The 16,792-nt window shown below is 41.9% G+C and overlaps 1 protein-coding gene across 24 annotated transcripts in view; it reads right to left on the bottom strand.

Moving 5' to 3' along the window:
• Positions 1-16,792, bottom strand: part of FNBP1 (formin binding protein 1) — a 120,328-nt gene that overhangs the window by 9,734 nt on the left and 93,802 nt on the right. For 14 of the 24 annotated variants that reach the window (XM_089535216.1, XM_089535202.1, XM_089535204.1 and 11 more), the window contains 5 exons: positions 12,852-12,961; positions 8,171-8,303; positions 6,790-6,911; positions 6,431-6,570; positions 1,733-5,270 (listed from right to left, as the gene is read on the bottom strand). In XM_089535216.1, the coding sequence (XP_089391342.1) occupies positions 5,092-5,270; positions 6,431-6,570; positions 6,790-6,911; positions 8,171-8,303; positions 12,852-12,961 (684 nt within the window). In that variant the 3' untranslated portion in view covers positions 1,733-5,091. Of the gene's footprint in view, positions 1-1,732; positions 5,271-6,430; positions 6,571-6,789; positions 6,912-8,170; positions 8,304-12,851; positions 12,962-16,792 lie in introns of those variants that run through there. The other 10 variants (XM_089535197.1, XM_089535209.1, XM_089535212.1 and 7 more) reach the window with 2 other exon arrangements.

Genomic DNA, 16,792 nt, shown 5'->3' with positions numbered 1-16,792 from the left:
CAAGTCACATTTTAGGATTAAGTTAAAATTATATACAAACTATGGATCATTTGTACAACAAAGTCTATAAAAATAATTGCCATGAAGTTGCTACAAAGAACTTCTAAAAAGAAAAAAACAAAATTGGCAAGCATTAAAATGGTTACATTAATCCTAAATGTAAAAGTGCATTGGCCTTGCTGAATGTTAAGAAGAGGAATATTGGGGCAATGCTTGCAAATGGCTTCACTGTCCACATTTATAGATCTCTTCTGGGGAGTTCAGCTACATTCTTGGGAAGGCCCTCATGGGATGGAAGAAGATGTTGGAAGAGACCAAGCACCTTTCCTTGGAAAGAGAAACCACTGCCTTGAAATGTCTTTGGAGACAGTATAGGCAGCTAGGAGAGGAGATGCTTAACACAACCTGCCACTGGTTTCTACTTGCAACTGCTCCCTCAAGGTTTTTTACTCTCAGCTGGGCTTATTTCCAGCCTCTGAGTCCTACTGGAAGAGAGAAGAAGCTCTAAAGAGCCAGAGTTCCTTCCCTGAAATGTCTCCATCAGCTGTTGGGGCCTTGGATGTGAAAAGGAAATAGTTAAAGCTCTTCCAGATTCTGGTGTCCCTCAGACTCCTTCAATAAAGTGCTGCAACCAAGGGCTCTTTGTGCTCTTGTCCCTATCTGACACATGTCCCAAAATATCCTGTTGGGTATTAAACCAACTTATGATCACCTAAAGTTGAACTGCACAGGAAGGGAATGGAGATGTAGCTCCACCTTCAGGACCAAAGCACAAGTGGAGAGGATTGTGGAATGTCATAAGGATGCAGCAAGCTTGTTTTCTGCTGCTCCAGACAATAGGAGAAATGGATTCAAACTACAGGACAAGAAATTCCACCTCAACATTAAGACAATCCTTCTGACAGTAAGAGCTGCTTGACAGAAGAACCACACTCCCTCAGAGAGTAGCGGAGTCTCCTTCTTTGGAAGTTTTTAAACAGAGGCTGGATAGCCACCTGTTGAGGGTGCTTTGATTATGTATTCCTACATGACAGAATTGGGTTGCACTGGGTGGCCCCTGTGGTTTCCTCCAACTCTGATTCTATGGGACCTGTAACACAATGGGAATCTTGTTGTGAAGCAGGGTACTGCATGAGATGTCCTGCTACACAATGGGAGTCCTCATTGTGCAACAAGGCAATGCATGAGATGTTCCAATACACATTGTTGTGTTCCCAATTCAATAGAAAAATTCTGTACTGTTTCCGAGATGCATCATCATCATCATCATCATCATCATCATCATCATCATCATTGTTACGCACCTCTCAGGAGTCAGCACCGAGTGTGGGCTAGTGACTAGTCCTCTAAGTTTCTACAAATTGCCATTTCAAAACAAGTTCTTGTCATGCAACTCAAGGCCACTGTGATTTCTAGACCTTCAAGCATTACTTTAAAAAAAATCAATTTATTGTATAATCAGCTGCAGCACCGCCAACAGCAAATTGTTATGGATAGTGTTAGTATCTCGCTTGTTATATCGCCTTGGATTTTTTTTACTTCTTTAAGATGGGGGGGGGGGACTCCATTTAAAAAGATTAAAAATTTACGTCAGAGTTGAAGATCTGATCTATGGATGCATAACCTAGAGTTATATATCTATAGCTGATCTTTATTCATGGTCCCTACATAGTCATGATCATGGCACTGTTGATACAATCGTAAATGCTCTTCAAAATCTACTTTACCGGGCATCTTCCACATGGAGAGAAGAGGGTCTGTTCTACCTGCGATTGGGGCATGGTTCTCACCAGCCAGTGAGGGTGCAACTACCACAAGCAGTATCCTGTCCTATTTCTTTGTTGCTGGTTCAGTGGCTGATGGGAAGGGATGGAAATGTCACCCACCTGCACCCCAATTGCCAGCATAACTGACCCCCTTCTCTCCATGCAGCTGTAGGTTTTGGGGGGCAAAGGAGTTGGTCCATGAAATGCTACTTCATTATACAACTAAGATGGCGCATCTAAAATTCTGGCCTTATTTTAGGAGAAATTTCTCCAATATGCTCTTCCCAAGTAAAACATGAATGTAATGCCTTTACACTCGGAGGAGGGAAAGATAAGGATATTAGGTTGTTATTTTGCAAAAGGAAGTTGACATGACCTCATTACCCCCAAAAGGAATGGATGCAGGTAATTAAATTATCTGTAACATACAACTTCCAAACTGAATTTTACAAAAAAATAATATAAAAAATATTTACATGATTTACAGTAAGGTTAATACTGGCTTTGTTTGGTAAATACTGGCTTTGTGTGGCTGGTGGGAACCATGCTCCAATCGCAAGTAGAACAGATACCCTTCTCTCTGTGTGGATGATGCTCGGTAAAGTAGGTTTTGAAGAGCATTTACGACTGTAGCAACAGCACCATTGTCATGACTATGTGTGGTAAATGGCTTTGTGTGGTACATGGGAAGGTGCGGTGGTGGATCTGTCCAGAATAGGAGATGGATGTGGGTCTAAAAGGGATGTTACCAGGCTATGGAACTCTACCACTAGTTCAGTAGCCTCACACAAGACATTCAGGACAATGCCATTACTTCCAGAATGTACAACACATTACTATCCCTCACTTCCATAGTAATAAAAGGGAGCAGTGGGAGGGCAATGCTTGTGCTAGGGGTGTAATTCGTCACTCATTTTCTTTTTGACAGAAGCAATGAATAATTTTAGCAGTTTTGTTCTCACTGCAAGAAAGTCTTTTTTCAAAACCCATTCATAATTTGGGACAATGTGTTTATATATTATTAATATGTGCATGTGTGTGTATTTAAAAATGTATTTCAAACATTTTTCAAATATTTAAAAATACTTATTCCTTCCCTAGTTTGAGCATCAGGACATCATGTAGCATCTTTCATTGGCAAGACCCTGGTGGTGACAGACTTGGTAATAATTGTGGTTTAGAGCTGGATGAGCAACTTAGATTTACTATAGCACTTTGCCTGAATGTCAGCATCCCCTAAAATGTAGAAAGCAAGGCAGGGGTGAATGTTTTCATAACCTCAAAGTAGATAAAGGATAGGGGAAGCATTTCTGGAGGAAATGGATCTTTAATAAGCCATCTCTCCACCTCACAATGCAACCATATAATGTTCATCCAGAAGTTAGGATTGGGGCCAAGATGGTTAGTTGTTTGGGTCTTTTAGAAGAAATGCATCCATCCCTTTTTTGGTCAATAGATATACCATTTGTTCATGACTTTGGCAAGAGCCCAACTGAAAATTAATTCATCTTATGGCACAATGAAACTTGATACTGATTGGAACAACTGAGCAGAACTTAGAAACGTGAATTATTTGGACCATAACACCCGGCAGGACCACAGTGGGGCAAAATGAATGCATTCTCCCCGAGATAAAATTTCTACCCCCAAAATGAAATTGTCCTTCAGCATCCCCCCCTCCCTCCCTTGATTTCTAGCACTGCAGTAACTTAAAACTTCAGTTGAGGATTTAGAAATAGCGTTTAGGCATCCAAAGAAAAGGAGCAGGCAAAGTGATCCAGAGAATGTGAAGACAACAGGAGAGTCCTAGGTATGAACGATTTGCAATGTCTTGCTCTCCGGAATGCTAGAAATTTGGGGAGTAACGGAACAATTCCTCTACTGTGCATATACTGCCTCTCTAGAACTTTTCTCATTTGCTTAATCACCAGTTGTAATGCATGATCATCAACGTGTTTGGTGTCTAAGTAGCCAAACCTTGTGACCACAAAAACCTCCAGGTGTTTCTGCAACCACAGAAAAGTCTTCTCCTCTCTACCTCCTATTTCTTCTTCCTCCCTCAAGAATAGTGAGTGCCAGCACTACTGAGTTGCTCCATCACTTGAAACTTTCTTCTATTCAGCCAGGGCTTAGGTAGTCTATATATATATATGTCATTAATGTGCATTTTAATGTTACTTGTAAGGTTTTTTTTTCTTAGTTAATTAATTTGTATACTGCCTGTTTTCCCTTACTTTGCCAAAGCTAGTCTCACAGAGACCCAAGAAGTTCAGCGTTCACTTGCATAAACTCTGTTGAAGGAGACTGAGTCTTAATTGAATCAGTCTTCATCTTTCCCGGAATAGGAGCTAACACCCTGAGAATCTAACCTTAATCCAACAGGTGGGACGAAAAGCATCAGTGTTAGAAAGAGCTGAGCCACATAGGAGAAGCAAAGAGCATCCATCCTTTTGGGCCTGAAGTTTTGCAAAATGCAGTTGAGATATGCCTTGGCATATGACTACATCATGCAAACAACACACATTATACATACTACCTCTGCTAGCCACAAAAAGGGGAAAGAAGGTATGTGGGCAACCCTCCTTAATGTTAGTCATGACCTCCAGCATTTTTTTTCTGAAGTACTCCCAGGAATACTTGCTTGCTTTCAAAGTCATCTGCACTGAAGAAGGATAGAAACTTGTGACTGGAGAGTAGCTACTGAAAAAGGAGGGCCTTAGTTGGCTTAATTCTGTGTCAGAAACCAAACAGCATGTGTTTGGATGATGTGATCACAGCAGAAAATACAAAACATAGACCATGGCTGAAATGACTGTGAAAAAACAACACACACACCACATTTCCACCACAGAAGACACAAGTGGAAATATTCATTTAAGGCTGAAATTCTAAGCATGCTTACTCAGAGTAAGCCCCATTTGACGCAAAGGAAGGGAAGCAAACTTAATTCCAAGTAGATGCAAACAGAGGTGTCCTGCATGACCAGCCTTGTACACTCTACCTCAAATGAGTTAAAATCTGAGTTCTTTACATTTCTTTCCACCTTTATCTCAGCAAAAGAAGGTATTTGAGGATCTTAGCTCCCACCCCAGCAAATCTTTGCTGTAATAGTTTCTCTCCCTCTCAGGAGCTTCTCTGACTGAGCTCTTGTTGTGCTTTAGGAGCACATGTCCATTCCATTTCAGCACTACCACGGAGTAAATGCACTTTCTGGCATGCTCCAAGCCTGTCGCAAACGGCTTCTCCACAACTGTGGAGAGAAAAGGTTTCCACGCCAGGCCAAGCAGCCCTGCAGAAGCAAGAAAGCGAGAGTGAGATTGGGGAATTAAATGTAAGTCATAGCACCTTTGGCATTCTTTTCCAAATAGACCTCGACATAAGAGGTGGGTACGTAGCCTTCTTCATCCTCGTTCCTCCGAATCCGCGTCCAGCCGTCGCCTTTGTCTTCCTCTATGACAAACAGTGTCTCTCCTTCAGTCACAGAAATGGTTCCTTCATTTTGGCCTGGGAAAGGAAAAAGTCTAGTGTTAGGGCAGCATCTTCCAAGAAGACTGCTCATTTCACATCAGTTTCTAAACTACATAGCTAATTCACACCTGCCCTGGAGCTACTGCACATCCCAGAGGTTCATAACACAACCTTCTGTTCAAGCAGACTGCTGCTGGGATGCATTTCAAGTGGTCAGAGGGGGTCTGAACAATGGCACTTCCACTATTCTTAAGGTACAACCCTGTAAAGGCGCGCATAACTTCATATGTGAGAGCCAACATGGTGTGATGGTTACAGTGTAAGGCTCACACATGAGAGATCTTGGTTCAAGTCTTCCTTAAGCCATGATCTTGGGTCAATCATATTTTCAGCTTGATCTACCTTACAAGGCTGTTGGAATGGTATTATGGGGCAAGGAAAACAGCTATGTATACCTTTTCGAAAGGCAGGATATGGATATAACTAACAAATAAAGATCAATACTGTAAATTTCTATCAACCAGTATCTTTGTCTAGAGTGACCACATCCAAAAAGAGCGTAGCCAGGATGATGTCCAAACTCTAGAAGGACAGGAGGAGGAGAGGGAGAAGAAACAGTAGCCATAGTGGGGTAATGGTGGGGAACAGAAAGGTAATTTATCACAAATGTTCTTCATGAAAGAAGCAATGAACAATTTTAGCAAATGTCTTATTGCTGCAAGAATGTCTTTGAAAACCGCACAGTTTTCAAAGCCTGTTCACAATTCAGGACTTATTTTGCCACAAAAATTGGTATGTGGTTGTTTTCAGCAGGGAACAGCATTTTCTGTGTAGAAATATTAGTTTATACTCAGAAAATGTGATTTCATGCCCAGAAAAGGCTGTTTTCTGCACAAAACTGCCACATGCAAATTTTGTGCAGAACAAGTCCCAAACTGTGATGATTCTTGTTGGTTTCAGATTCTTCTCATCAACACTTGAAAAACATGTTTTGTTGACAACTTTTTGAATATTTTAAAATATTTTTCCCTCCCTAGTGGGGAATATGGTTTGAAACTCTGGTGGAAAGCAAAGGATTGACATATCGATTTCCATGATCGCCACCCTGCCTTGCGACAGTTACAAAAGCAAGCAAGTGGGGGCACATCACGCTTTTCCTCTCGGCTCTTGTTTGGCCCTGTGAACTTGGACCATACCTTCAAACGTATACAGAGCCTTGCATGTCCCAATAGTCGGCAGGGGTTCTTCATCATCAAACTCATCATCAAACTCTGACGCCGGCACCTTCACCTCAGTCTCCTGGCTCGGCTCCTCTGTGTAACTGCCATCTGGACTGCTCAAGACAGGAAAAAACACAACAACTATAGCAACAGGCCAGATGGGCCAAGGACTGTGAAGGCACAAAGGAGGAGAATGCTGGACCATCAATCCTGTAAATGGTTTCCATCTGATGTGGGAACTAATTCTTAGACCCTTGTTAGTGAGGGCCTGAGAGCCTCCTTGGCATCAGTAGGCCAATGGCAGCAGAGCCAGCTGAAATATACAGATACTGTACCTCTCACGGTCCTGGGCACAGTTGTTGACAGTGAGGGTGTTCTGAGATTCATACATCCCACTCTGACGGCGTGTTGGCTCAGTTCGTACAGATAAGCGCCCTTCTACTTCAGCTAGCCAGCCCTGCAACAGGAAAGGAGGAAAACTGAGACACATTTAACCAGAATCATTGAATCTTAGAGATGGAAAAAACCAAAAAGGCTACCTAGTCCAGCTCCCTGCCAAGCAGGAATACACGACTATAGCACTTCTGAAAGATGTCCATTCAATCTCTGTTTAAAGATCTCCAAAGAAGGAGCGTCCACCACTCTCTGTGGCAATCCATTTCACTGTCGAACAGCTCTTAGCATTCAAGAAATTCTCAACATTTAGGTAGAACTTGTTTGATTTCATGGATTCATGTTCTAGTCTCTGGAGAAGTAGAAAGCAACCTCACTCCAGCTTCTACTTGACATCCCTTTTAAAGATGGCTATCCTTATCAGCATAGCATAGTGGTTTAAGTGCTGGAGTATGACTCTGGAGACCAGAGTTTGATTCTCCACTTGGCTATGAAGCCCATTAGGGGGCACTCTTTCATCCTCAGAGGATGGCAATGGCAAACACCCTCTGAAGAAACATGCCAAGAAATCCCCATGATAGGTTCCCCTTACCGTCACCATAAGTCGCAAATGACTTGCAGGCACACATCAATGACAATAACAAAATCCTTATCAGGCTGAGTTTCCATACCACTGATCATCTCAGTCACCCTTTTCTAGACAAGTACCATGTTGATATCCTTCCTGAATTGTGGTGTCCAGAACTGGGCACAATGTTCCAGGTGAGGTTTGATCAAAGCAGAATAGAGTGGAACTATTATTTCCTTCAATAGGGACACTATAATGTTGATGCAGCTTAGAATGGCATTGACTTTTGTGGTCACTGCATCTCAATGTTGATTCATATTTAATTTGTGGTCAACTAAGACCCCAAGGTCCTTTTCACATGTACTGCTTTCAAGCCCCATGGCTGTTCCTCTGTTCTCAGCAGTGACACCAACTTGTGGATCTCCCTTTCCACAGACATTTGCCTGTTTGATCCTCCAGGTGAAGTCCACCCTGTTTTCTCCTGCTTTTCACGATTCTTAATGATAACTGGATTCACCACTACAAGCCTTATCGTGTGGTATTATATTCTGGGTTTAACTGCTGATTTTAATTGGCTTCTTTTTCTTGTTTTATTTCCTCCTAATCCTTGTCCCTGTTTTACCTATGATATTGTCCTATTATTGTACTTTTCTTTATCAATACATGTAAAAGGGAGCTAAATGGTTGGTTTAACTGATCAAGATCTCCAAGGGATTGTTAGCTTTGTGATGACTGCATTCAGCTCATTGCCATACCTCAAACTTCTGTGCCTCTTGTCGCAGCTTCTCCAAGTTCTGCCCAAGTTCAGCTAGCTTGTGATCCACGCTGGCTGCGTCCCCCATCTGTGGGTTCTTGATGTAGACGTCTTTCATTTTTGTTAAGGCATCTCTGCAACAAACAAAGCAAAGCATCAGTGGCTGAGACAGAAGATGCTGGCACTGGTCATGTGAGCCAGCATCTTTACCAACCCAATTGGCATTCCCTAGTGGCATTGCTCTTCTGGAAAGTTTGGGCTAACATGAAAAGAGCCTCACCTCACCCCCCCCCCCAAAAAAAAACAAGGGTCACATGGAATGGAGATATGATGTCCTCAAAAAGTAACCCAAGAAGATCTCTACAGGACTATTCTTCCATTCCAATGGTACAGTATTATCTTGCTATGCTATCAAAGTACTCCAGGTGACTCAAATGGCCCTTCCCCATCAACTACAACCCTTGCAACCGATCTGGATTATCCTGAGGCTCTGGCATTTGTTGGCAGCTTGGGATCCAGCATAACAATGCTGGGACATGCCCGTGTTAGCTGGCATCCTGTTCAATATTGAGGAGATCATAAGCTGGACAAGACAGACAACATGATGTAACAGTTTGAGCATTGGACTATGACTCTGGAAATCTGTTCAGCCATGGAAACCCAGTAAGTGACTTTGGGTGAGTCACACACTCTCAGGCCCAGAAAACCCCTTAGGGTCGCCATAGGTTGGAAACAACTGGAAGGCACACAACAACAAACAACAAGAAATGGACTTAACAAAGAACAAGAAATGGATTTAACAATCTCCTAACATTTGGGATTCACATTTAGTTGTTAATGACCAAACATGACCTCCAAAGCCTCCATCTTAAGCCAGGAAGTGCCCCAATTGAAGGGTTTCTGAAGGGCTTCAGGTGAGAGCCCTGAGAAATGACACCTGCAGAGCTCCTCTGGTTGTGGGGTGCATTGAGAACAGGCAGCTGAGACCTGTGAGAGTCCTGTCATATCTGCTTGCCTCAATGACCAGAAGAATACCGTAGTCATCATTTCCCAGCACTCTGATCTACAATGCCTCAGAAACCTTTGTTAGATTGGGAGGTTGGCATTGGAAGACACAACTATGACAACGGCTCCCCCAATGTAGCTATATCTACTGATGCAGGATATTGACACTTGTCTGCAATACCATACTGGCATGAAATGTTTTCTAGCTATCCAGGAGAAGCTATAACAAACAAGTAGCAATCTACATCTTTAGGGATCCAGAGGTGCAAAAGTTTTGAGCAATGGCTTTGAAGGAGCTGCATAAAAATATTGCTTTTCCTGTAACAATGGGAACAAAGAAACTGCCTACTACCAAGACAGACTATCTGGCCCAAGACTGTCCACTCTGACTGGGAATATCTTTCTCAGCATCTTCTGATCAGGGAATCCAGACCCAGAATCTTCCACATTCAGAATGTCTGCTCCTCTCTCACTAAGTTACAGCCCTTTTTGCAAGGTGGAAGTTGCACTCATGCTGAAATCCTCCGAGTTTGCTATGAACCCTCCTTTCTCTATTCAGCGATGCTAATATTCACACCAGAAAGAAGCAGATCAAGCATGCAGTCTGATGTAAGTAGATGAGATGCAAGTCGAAGACATTTTGCTGCCAGGGGTAACACTGCAAACGTTCTTCACAAACACACATTTCCCTGAATCAAAGTACATAATGCCCAAAAACAGCCATATTATTTTGACACCTGGAGTGACTTTGGTCTTTGCCATCAGACAGATGGATTCTGGATTTTTTGTCTGCATTAACAACTGTCCAGCAGCAGAGGAGAGTCAGCTTGATGCCTTTTGCATTAGGCCCCATTTAGCCAGTGATGGGGAAATCACTGAGGACTGGCTGGATAGAATTAATTGTTTAAGGGCCCAGTTCCAGTGAAAGGAGACTCCACTACCACCAGTCTGGCTAAATGTTTTCCACAGGTCATGGGATGTGGAAATCTTAACTGCATCTAGAGCTCAGCCTGGCAGTCAGGTTGAAGGAAAAGCCAAGCCTTGAATAAGAGAAGTTCCCGTAAGAGAAGAAAAGGAGCTTGCTGCCCGGAAAGCTTCGGGTCTGCCAGTTGCTTTGGCTACCTGGCACTTCAGCCTTGTTGTGGCCAAAATCATTTTGCTCCCTGTTTGCCTGAGTAATGGGGAATCTGAGGCAGGCTTCACATTTTCTTGTCTGGAGCTCAGAACACCCGGCGCCTGTGATGTCTGAGACGATCTGTTCATTTGCGGATTTACAGGTTGGAAAAGGAAGTGTGTATGTGGCAGCCAGCCTCAGAACAGATACAGAAATCAATGCAAGTCCCAGTAGCCCACAAACTCTGAGCAGTCCTGGAGTTGGCTTCACCCAGAGCGGCCCAATCAAGTTGGGAAACTGCCTCTTTTCCGATGGTTTCCCCTAAAACCATGCCTTTCTCAGAAACCTCATCACACTCAGTCGCAAATGACAGCTGATAAAGGCTCTTCTCACTACAGTTAAAGAAAATGTCATCTGTTCAGATTGCTTCTCATTTATCAGAGAGGACCACCCTGTGTATAGCTTGAAGAGGAAGCCAAATCCCTTCAAACAGATGGCAAAAGCCTCAACAAGGCCAAAACATATGAATGTGACTGTGACTAGAGTACTAGACTGGGACCTGGAAGATCAAACTTCTAGTCCCCACTGGACCCAAAACCCACCGATGTTGCTGGATCAGTTGCTCTCTTTCCTGGCCTAATAATCTACCTCACCAGGTTGTAGCTGAAATGATAAAGTGGAGATTAGGAGGAGAATCAGGGGCCTAAAATACTCTAAAGGCACCAGATCAAATCTGATTGTGGAAGCTAAGCAGGGTCAGTCCTGGTTAGTACTTGGATGTGAGACCATTAACAAATATTAGGTGCTATATTTCAGTGGAAGGAACTGGAAAAATAACATCTGAGTATTCTTTGCCTCTGTGAAATTCATAGGGTTGCTATAAGTCATCAGGCGACCTAAAGGCACATCAACACACATGTGCCTTGACATTCGTGGCAGAAAATACAAAGGTAACAAACAATTTAAATAAATAGACGAACACGGTGCTTTTACAATATTTAGTTACATTCTGTGGCCATTCAGATGTTTAAATATTAAATGACTTTAAGGCGTAGGAGCAAGGTAACTATATTTAAAACCATGGAGATGTTTGGAAATACAGGTTTCTTTCCTTGGAGGTCTTTAAGCAGAGGCTGGATGGCCATCTGTCGGGTATGTTTTGATTGAGAGTTCCTGCATGGCAGGGGGCCCTTGTGGTCTCTTCCAACTCTATGATTCTATGATTCCTTAGGTAGGGTATGTGGCCCTAGAAACAGCCTGTTAACATTGTAGGGCAGAGTCTTAACCTGCTGATGTTCAGTGCTCCTCTATCCTTCCTGACAGCATTTAGAGTTGTCAATAAATCTGACTTGAGATACAAAATGTGAATTTGATAGATCACATCTGAAGAAGTGAGGAAAAACAGAGGGCCCCAAAAGTGTTGTCTTTCTTCAGCAAAACCATTCCAGCTCTTTGCTAGGCTCCAAGCAATAAATCTCACAGCCCAACCAGTAAAAAGCACAGACAATCACAATCCTTTGTGTGTTTTGAAACGGGTTGTGCATGATGGAGAGGGAGATGCAGAGCAGGGCAAAGAGTGGCGGCTGAGAAGCCAGATGGCTTTCCACACAGTTATGCCCTGAGGAAGGTTGTTCAAGATCTGCCTTTCTTATGTCTTTTGCAAATGCTGGTCTATAACCCCTTCTGCGGGGATCTCATGGATAGCAGCTCCCTGACCTATTTCATCTCACAAAGGCAGGGCAAAGGAGGCCTGGAGACAACATTAGAGTGAAATGCACTGTTTCTCAAAGATATGAGAGAGGGTTTTATTTAAAGACCAGCTTCCTCCTAGTCAGTGTCCCCAAAATGGATTCTGTAGGGCTGTCAGAATGAGAGGGCTGGTGTCCCTTTAATGGCTGTGTAGAGGAGGGAATTTCAGCAGGTGTTCAGTAGGGATTTGAACCTGGATCACCTCCTGGGCTGTTGATACAAAGGGTAGGCAAAATAATAATTCTGTCCCCACCCCTCCTAAATTTTTCTTTCAGTCGTCAAATTTCTTTTAATGCAGAGAGTCAGACATGTTAAATCATTCACATCTAGGACTCTGCTGTATGCTGTGTCTGTATTTCCCTGGTCACTTTGCCTGCCTCTTTTCTTTGGATGCCTAAACCATTTCTAAATGTTCAACTGAAGTTTTAAATCAGGTCAATGCTAGAAACGTGGAGATTGATGGGGAATTTCACAGGGGACTCATCTTGGGGGGGAGCCTTCCTAGCTACACTCCTGCTAAAACTAGGATGCTGCTAATGTGATGTACAGTTTTGAAACCATGGTGTGTTATAAAACCATCTAATGCCCACAACTGCATTCTGCAATAAAAACACATGGTGAACCTCCAAGAGCAAGATGCGCAGAGGAGTGATTAAAAAACAAAGTAGACAAAATACGCCCCAAGAAGGGGTTAGAAAAAGGGGAGAGGTAAAAGACACAGAGATGGAGGTGGGGGAATGCAGTAAAGTAACAAAGCAAAAATGCATTCCACACACACAACACACATTCCATTCTGTGTTTTGCCTGTTCTTACCGTTGATCTACTTCCTTCTGGATGTCCTTGTTGAGTTCATCTACTTTCTGTTGGAGTTTCTTTCTTCTCTGCTCAGGGGGGAGATTGCTGAAATCCTCTGGTCCACCACCCTACACACAGCACAAGGCCAACAAAGAGCAAGGGGAGAGGAACAGGAGTAGGTAGGTATATTGCAAAGAAATATATATTCTCTATGGAGTTTATCACATGGGGAAAATTGGAAGTTTAAAAGGGGAAGAGCCTGTGATTATCCAGTGATTTAGGTGCAATTGCATGGTTGGTTTTCACAAAGACCTTGTGCACAAACCGCTAAGAATCTGACCAGAAAGAGACATCAACCAGCAATTGGTCATTTTGGAGGAAATATCGTGAATTCATTTCTGGTTCACTCACACTCTCTCTCTCTCTCTCTCTCTCTCTCTCTCTTTGCGCAATTGCTTCAGTTTGAAAGCTATTTGCGGTTTATTCACATGATTCTCACACTTTTTGTACTTGTTGTCAGATTTCCCATGCTTCCTTGGAGCGAGTTTACTTCCGGTGCTGCTTTGTTGTCATGCCAAGAGGAAAGCAAGCTTTTATGCTTTTTAAAAAAACTTTCCGATCTTTTGGGCAATGTTTTGTTCTTTTTACTTAGATCGGATACAATTTCTGGGAAAATAAGGGACAGTACAGTATATTTTTATAAAGAAAATTGTGTAAATAAAATTGTTTATTTCTCTGGGTGATTTTGTTTGCTCCCATGTGTGCTCTGGTGACTTCTGGTGATGCAACTAATTCTTCTGTGTGCACATGCAAAAACTCGATGCCCAAACCATCAACAGGATTTACACACATCTGTGTGAAAACCAAACGCGCATTTTACCCTCTTTCTTGCTTTAGTAATGGCCTCTAATGTGTTATTACGTTCTGCATGTGAAAATTATTCACTTATTTGCGCACTTTCGTGGGATGCGGACATTTTAATCATTATCGGGATGGAGGTACATATGGTCCCCATGTGATAAACTCCTAAGAAGGAATACCTCTGGTGGAAAGAGGTAGCACTGCAGTCCCAGAAGGATGCTGGATCTTCTTGTAAAGCCCTTGGAAGAGTTTTGCCACCACCATCATAATCAAACTTGTCCTTGCTGCCTTGCCATTTATCAGAGTTCTGTTTCATGCAAGAAATACTAACTCTTCTGGTACCAGAAGCTGTTTTCTTGGGTGTCCACTGTAGACATTTGAAAACCTGCACAACCTATTTGATGAGAGATATTGGTGGAGTAATGGAGGAGGAGGAGGAAGGGACAGGGGAGGATCAATGTTTCTGAGCTGTTACATGTCTTGCTGGAGAAATTTCAAGATGTCATCAGATAGACTGCTTCTGCATCATGTCCCTGACATCCTTAGTTAATGCTACTGTAAGGAAACTAGGGACAGACCTCTGACAATGATAGCTTTCTTAAAACAATTACAGCCCACCTCGTTGCAGCATGAGATACTGAAACATTACTTACTGTGGCTTACTGAATTTTCACTAGCAAAAAGAGCTTCTAACCAGAAATGCTAATATTTAGGAGGTTGAAGCAACCATACCTACATGGCTTTTTCTTGGTTTTTGTTTCATTGGTTCGATTAATGAATTTAAAAAAAAAAAACACTTTTTATTGACTAAAATAAGATGGCCCACATTAAATCTGCAACAAATTGTTGCAGGATATCCTCTCCTCCCAACGCAAAAGTCTCTGCTCAGTGTTCCTTCCAGCCAACCATACCCTCCTCCAGGACTGTCCGTTGTACCCCTCATCCCCATTGTCCAGTTTTCCAACTGGCATTCATGGCAACTGAACATAGCCATCATACATTACACTCCTCTGGGTCCCCCATACATGTAGGCACCTCCCTTCTTGCTTTTCTGCAGTGCCATTTAAGACCTTCTGACTCTCACCACTTCAGCCTGTTATTATAAGGAACGACGAAAAATGACAAAGGATGAATGTCACCTTAAGAGGCAACCTCCCTCCCAATTGCACTCCTCTTGCACAGAGGAGGTGCCTGTTCTGAGATGTTGCCTACTAAGGAACACACTACTAAGGAGAGGCAGGTAATAAATGTATTATTATTATTATTATTATTATTATTATTATTATTATTATTATTTATTATGTCGTCATCATCATCCTCTAAAAACAAGGGAAGTCCTCTTTTTAATAGAAACTATTCTTTTCAACTCCTAAATTAATTTAATCAATGTATTACTTGGTAAATCAGCCATTCCAATGGCTTGACTGATCAGTCTATTGGCAAAGCCTTCTTTTTTTCAGGTAGCAACTCCAATTAAACATAACCAGAATCTGGCCAAGTTGAAAAGGTTGCTAACACCTCTTTGTTTTCCAGATTTATAATGTATTCTTTCTTACCATATTTTGAGCCATTCCACACCCCCTGCTTTATTTTATCTGAGACATTTCGAAAAGGTTCATTCTTCCCGAGTTTTGAAATTAAATGGAGTTGACTATTTTTACAAGTCAAGACTGAGTTTGATTGTGAGACATTAGTGATACTAATACTACTCAAGGCTGAAAAATGTAGTTTCCACCCAAATGCCACAGTTGAAGTTGGGGGGAGAATTACCCAAGTCAAAATATCAGAGAAAATCATTTTAAGATGGAAACCAGATGGTACCTAATTCCAGCTAGATTAGCAAGGAGATATAAAAATCATGATCCCAAATGTTGGAAATGCCAGATAAATGTTGGGACCTGGTACCACATCTGGCGGACATGTCTGGTGGTTGGAAACTGATTCATAATGAAATGTGTAAAATACTGAACATCTCTAATGATTTCACCCTGGAAAATATCTACTTAACAAGATTCAATCTATCCAAACAAAAAAAAGATCTAAATTTTGGAAAATACTTCTGTACATGGTCTCAGCGGCAAGAATTCTCCTCGCACAGATGTGGAAACTAAAAGAAACACATTATGTTGACATTTGGATATTAAAGATGCTTGAGGACTCCGAAATGAACAAATTATCTGAAACAATTGAAGGTGATTCCTTTGAAATACAAGGACAAGAATGGAAGATTTTCTTAATGAAAATACCTGGGGTTGTGTAAATCAAGGAAAATAAGTTTAGAAAGTTGATTTTGCATCTAAAATGGTATTTTATTTCTTAAGGAAACTGCATTCAGCTCGGAAAATGTGGGTATTCATAAAGGTTTAGGATGAGAAGAAGTGGGTGAATCTAACATAATATCTCACAACATTCAGATAGATTATTTGGAAGATATAAAGCTTAGTTCTAGATAGATATTTAGTTTGTACAATTTTAAGCTATGTCATTTAATATCAGCCTTTGATGGGGGGATAAATTGAAGAACACGTTGTGAATATATATATTTTCATTATCATTGTTATATTGTTTATATGCCTGGAGAACAGCTCACAACCATCTTGGGGAGCTGTCTAGGACCGATACTGTCATTGCATGCAACTCCTCCCCAGCTCAAAGCAACCAGTTTCTATGGAAATTTATCAATGACTTGGATGACAGAATTGGGGGCATACTTATCAATTTGCAAATGACACCAAATTAGGAGGAGTACTAATACCCCAGAGTACAGGATCAAAATTCAAAATGAACTGAATAGACTAGAAAGCTGGGCCAAAGCTAACAAAATGAAATTCAACACGGAGAAATGGAAGGTACTGCACTAAGGGAGGAAAAATGAAAATCAGAGATATAGGATGGGGGACACCTGGCTGAACGAGAGACTTTTACGTGTGAAAGGGATCTGGGAGTCCAAGTAGACCACATGTTGAACATGAGTCAGAGTAATGTGGCAGCTAAAAAGGCCAATGCAATTTTAGGCTGCATCAACAGAAGTATAGTCTCTAGATCAAGGGAAGTAATAGTGTCACTCTACTCTGCTCTGGTCAGGCCCCACCTGGAAT

Source organism: Sceloporus occidentalis, unplaced genomic scaffold (assembly GCF_023333645.1).
Source record: "Sceloporus occidentalis isolate IW3139 unplaced genomic scaffold, rSceOcc1.0.p SCAF_8, whole genome shotgun sequence".
NCBI lineage: Eukaryota > Metazoa > Chordata > Lepidosauria > Squamata > Phrynosomatidae > Sceloporus > Sceloporus occidentalis.
This window is presented reverse-complemented; position numbering and strand designations above follow the sequence as displayed.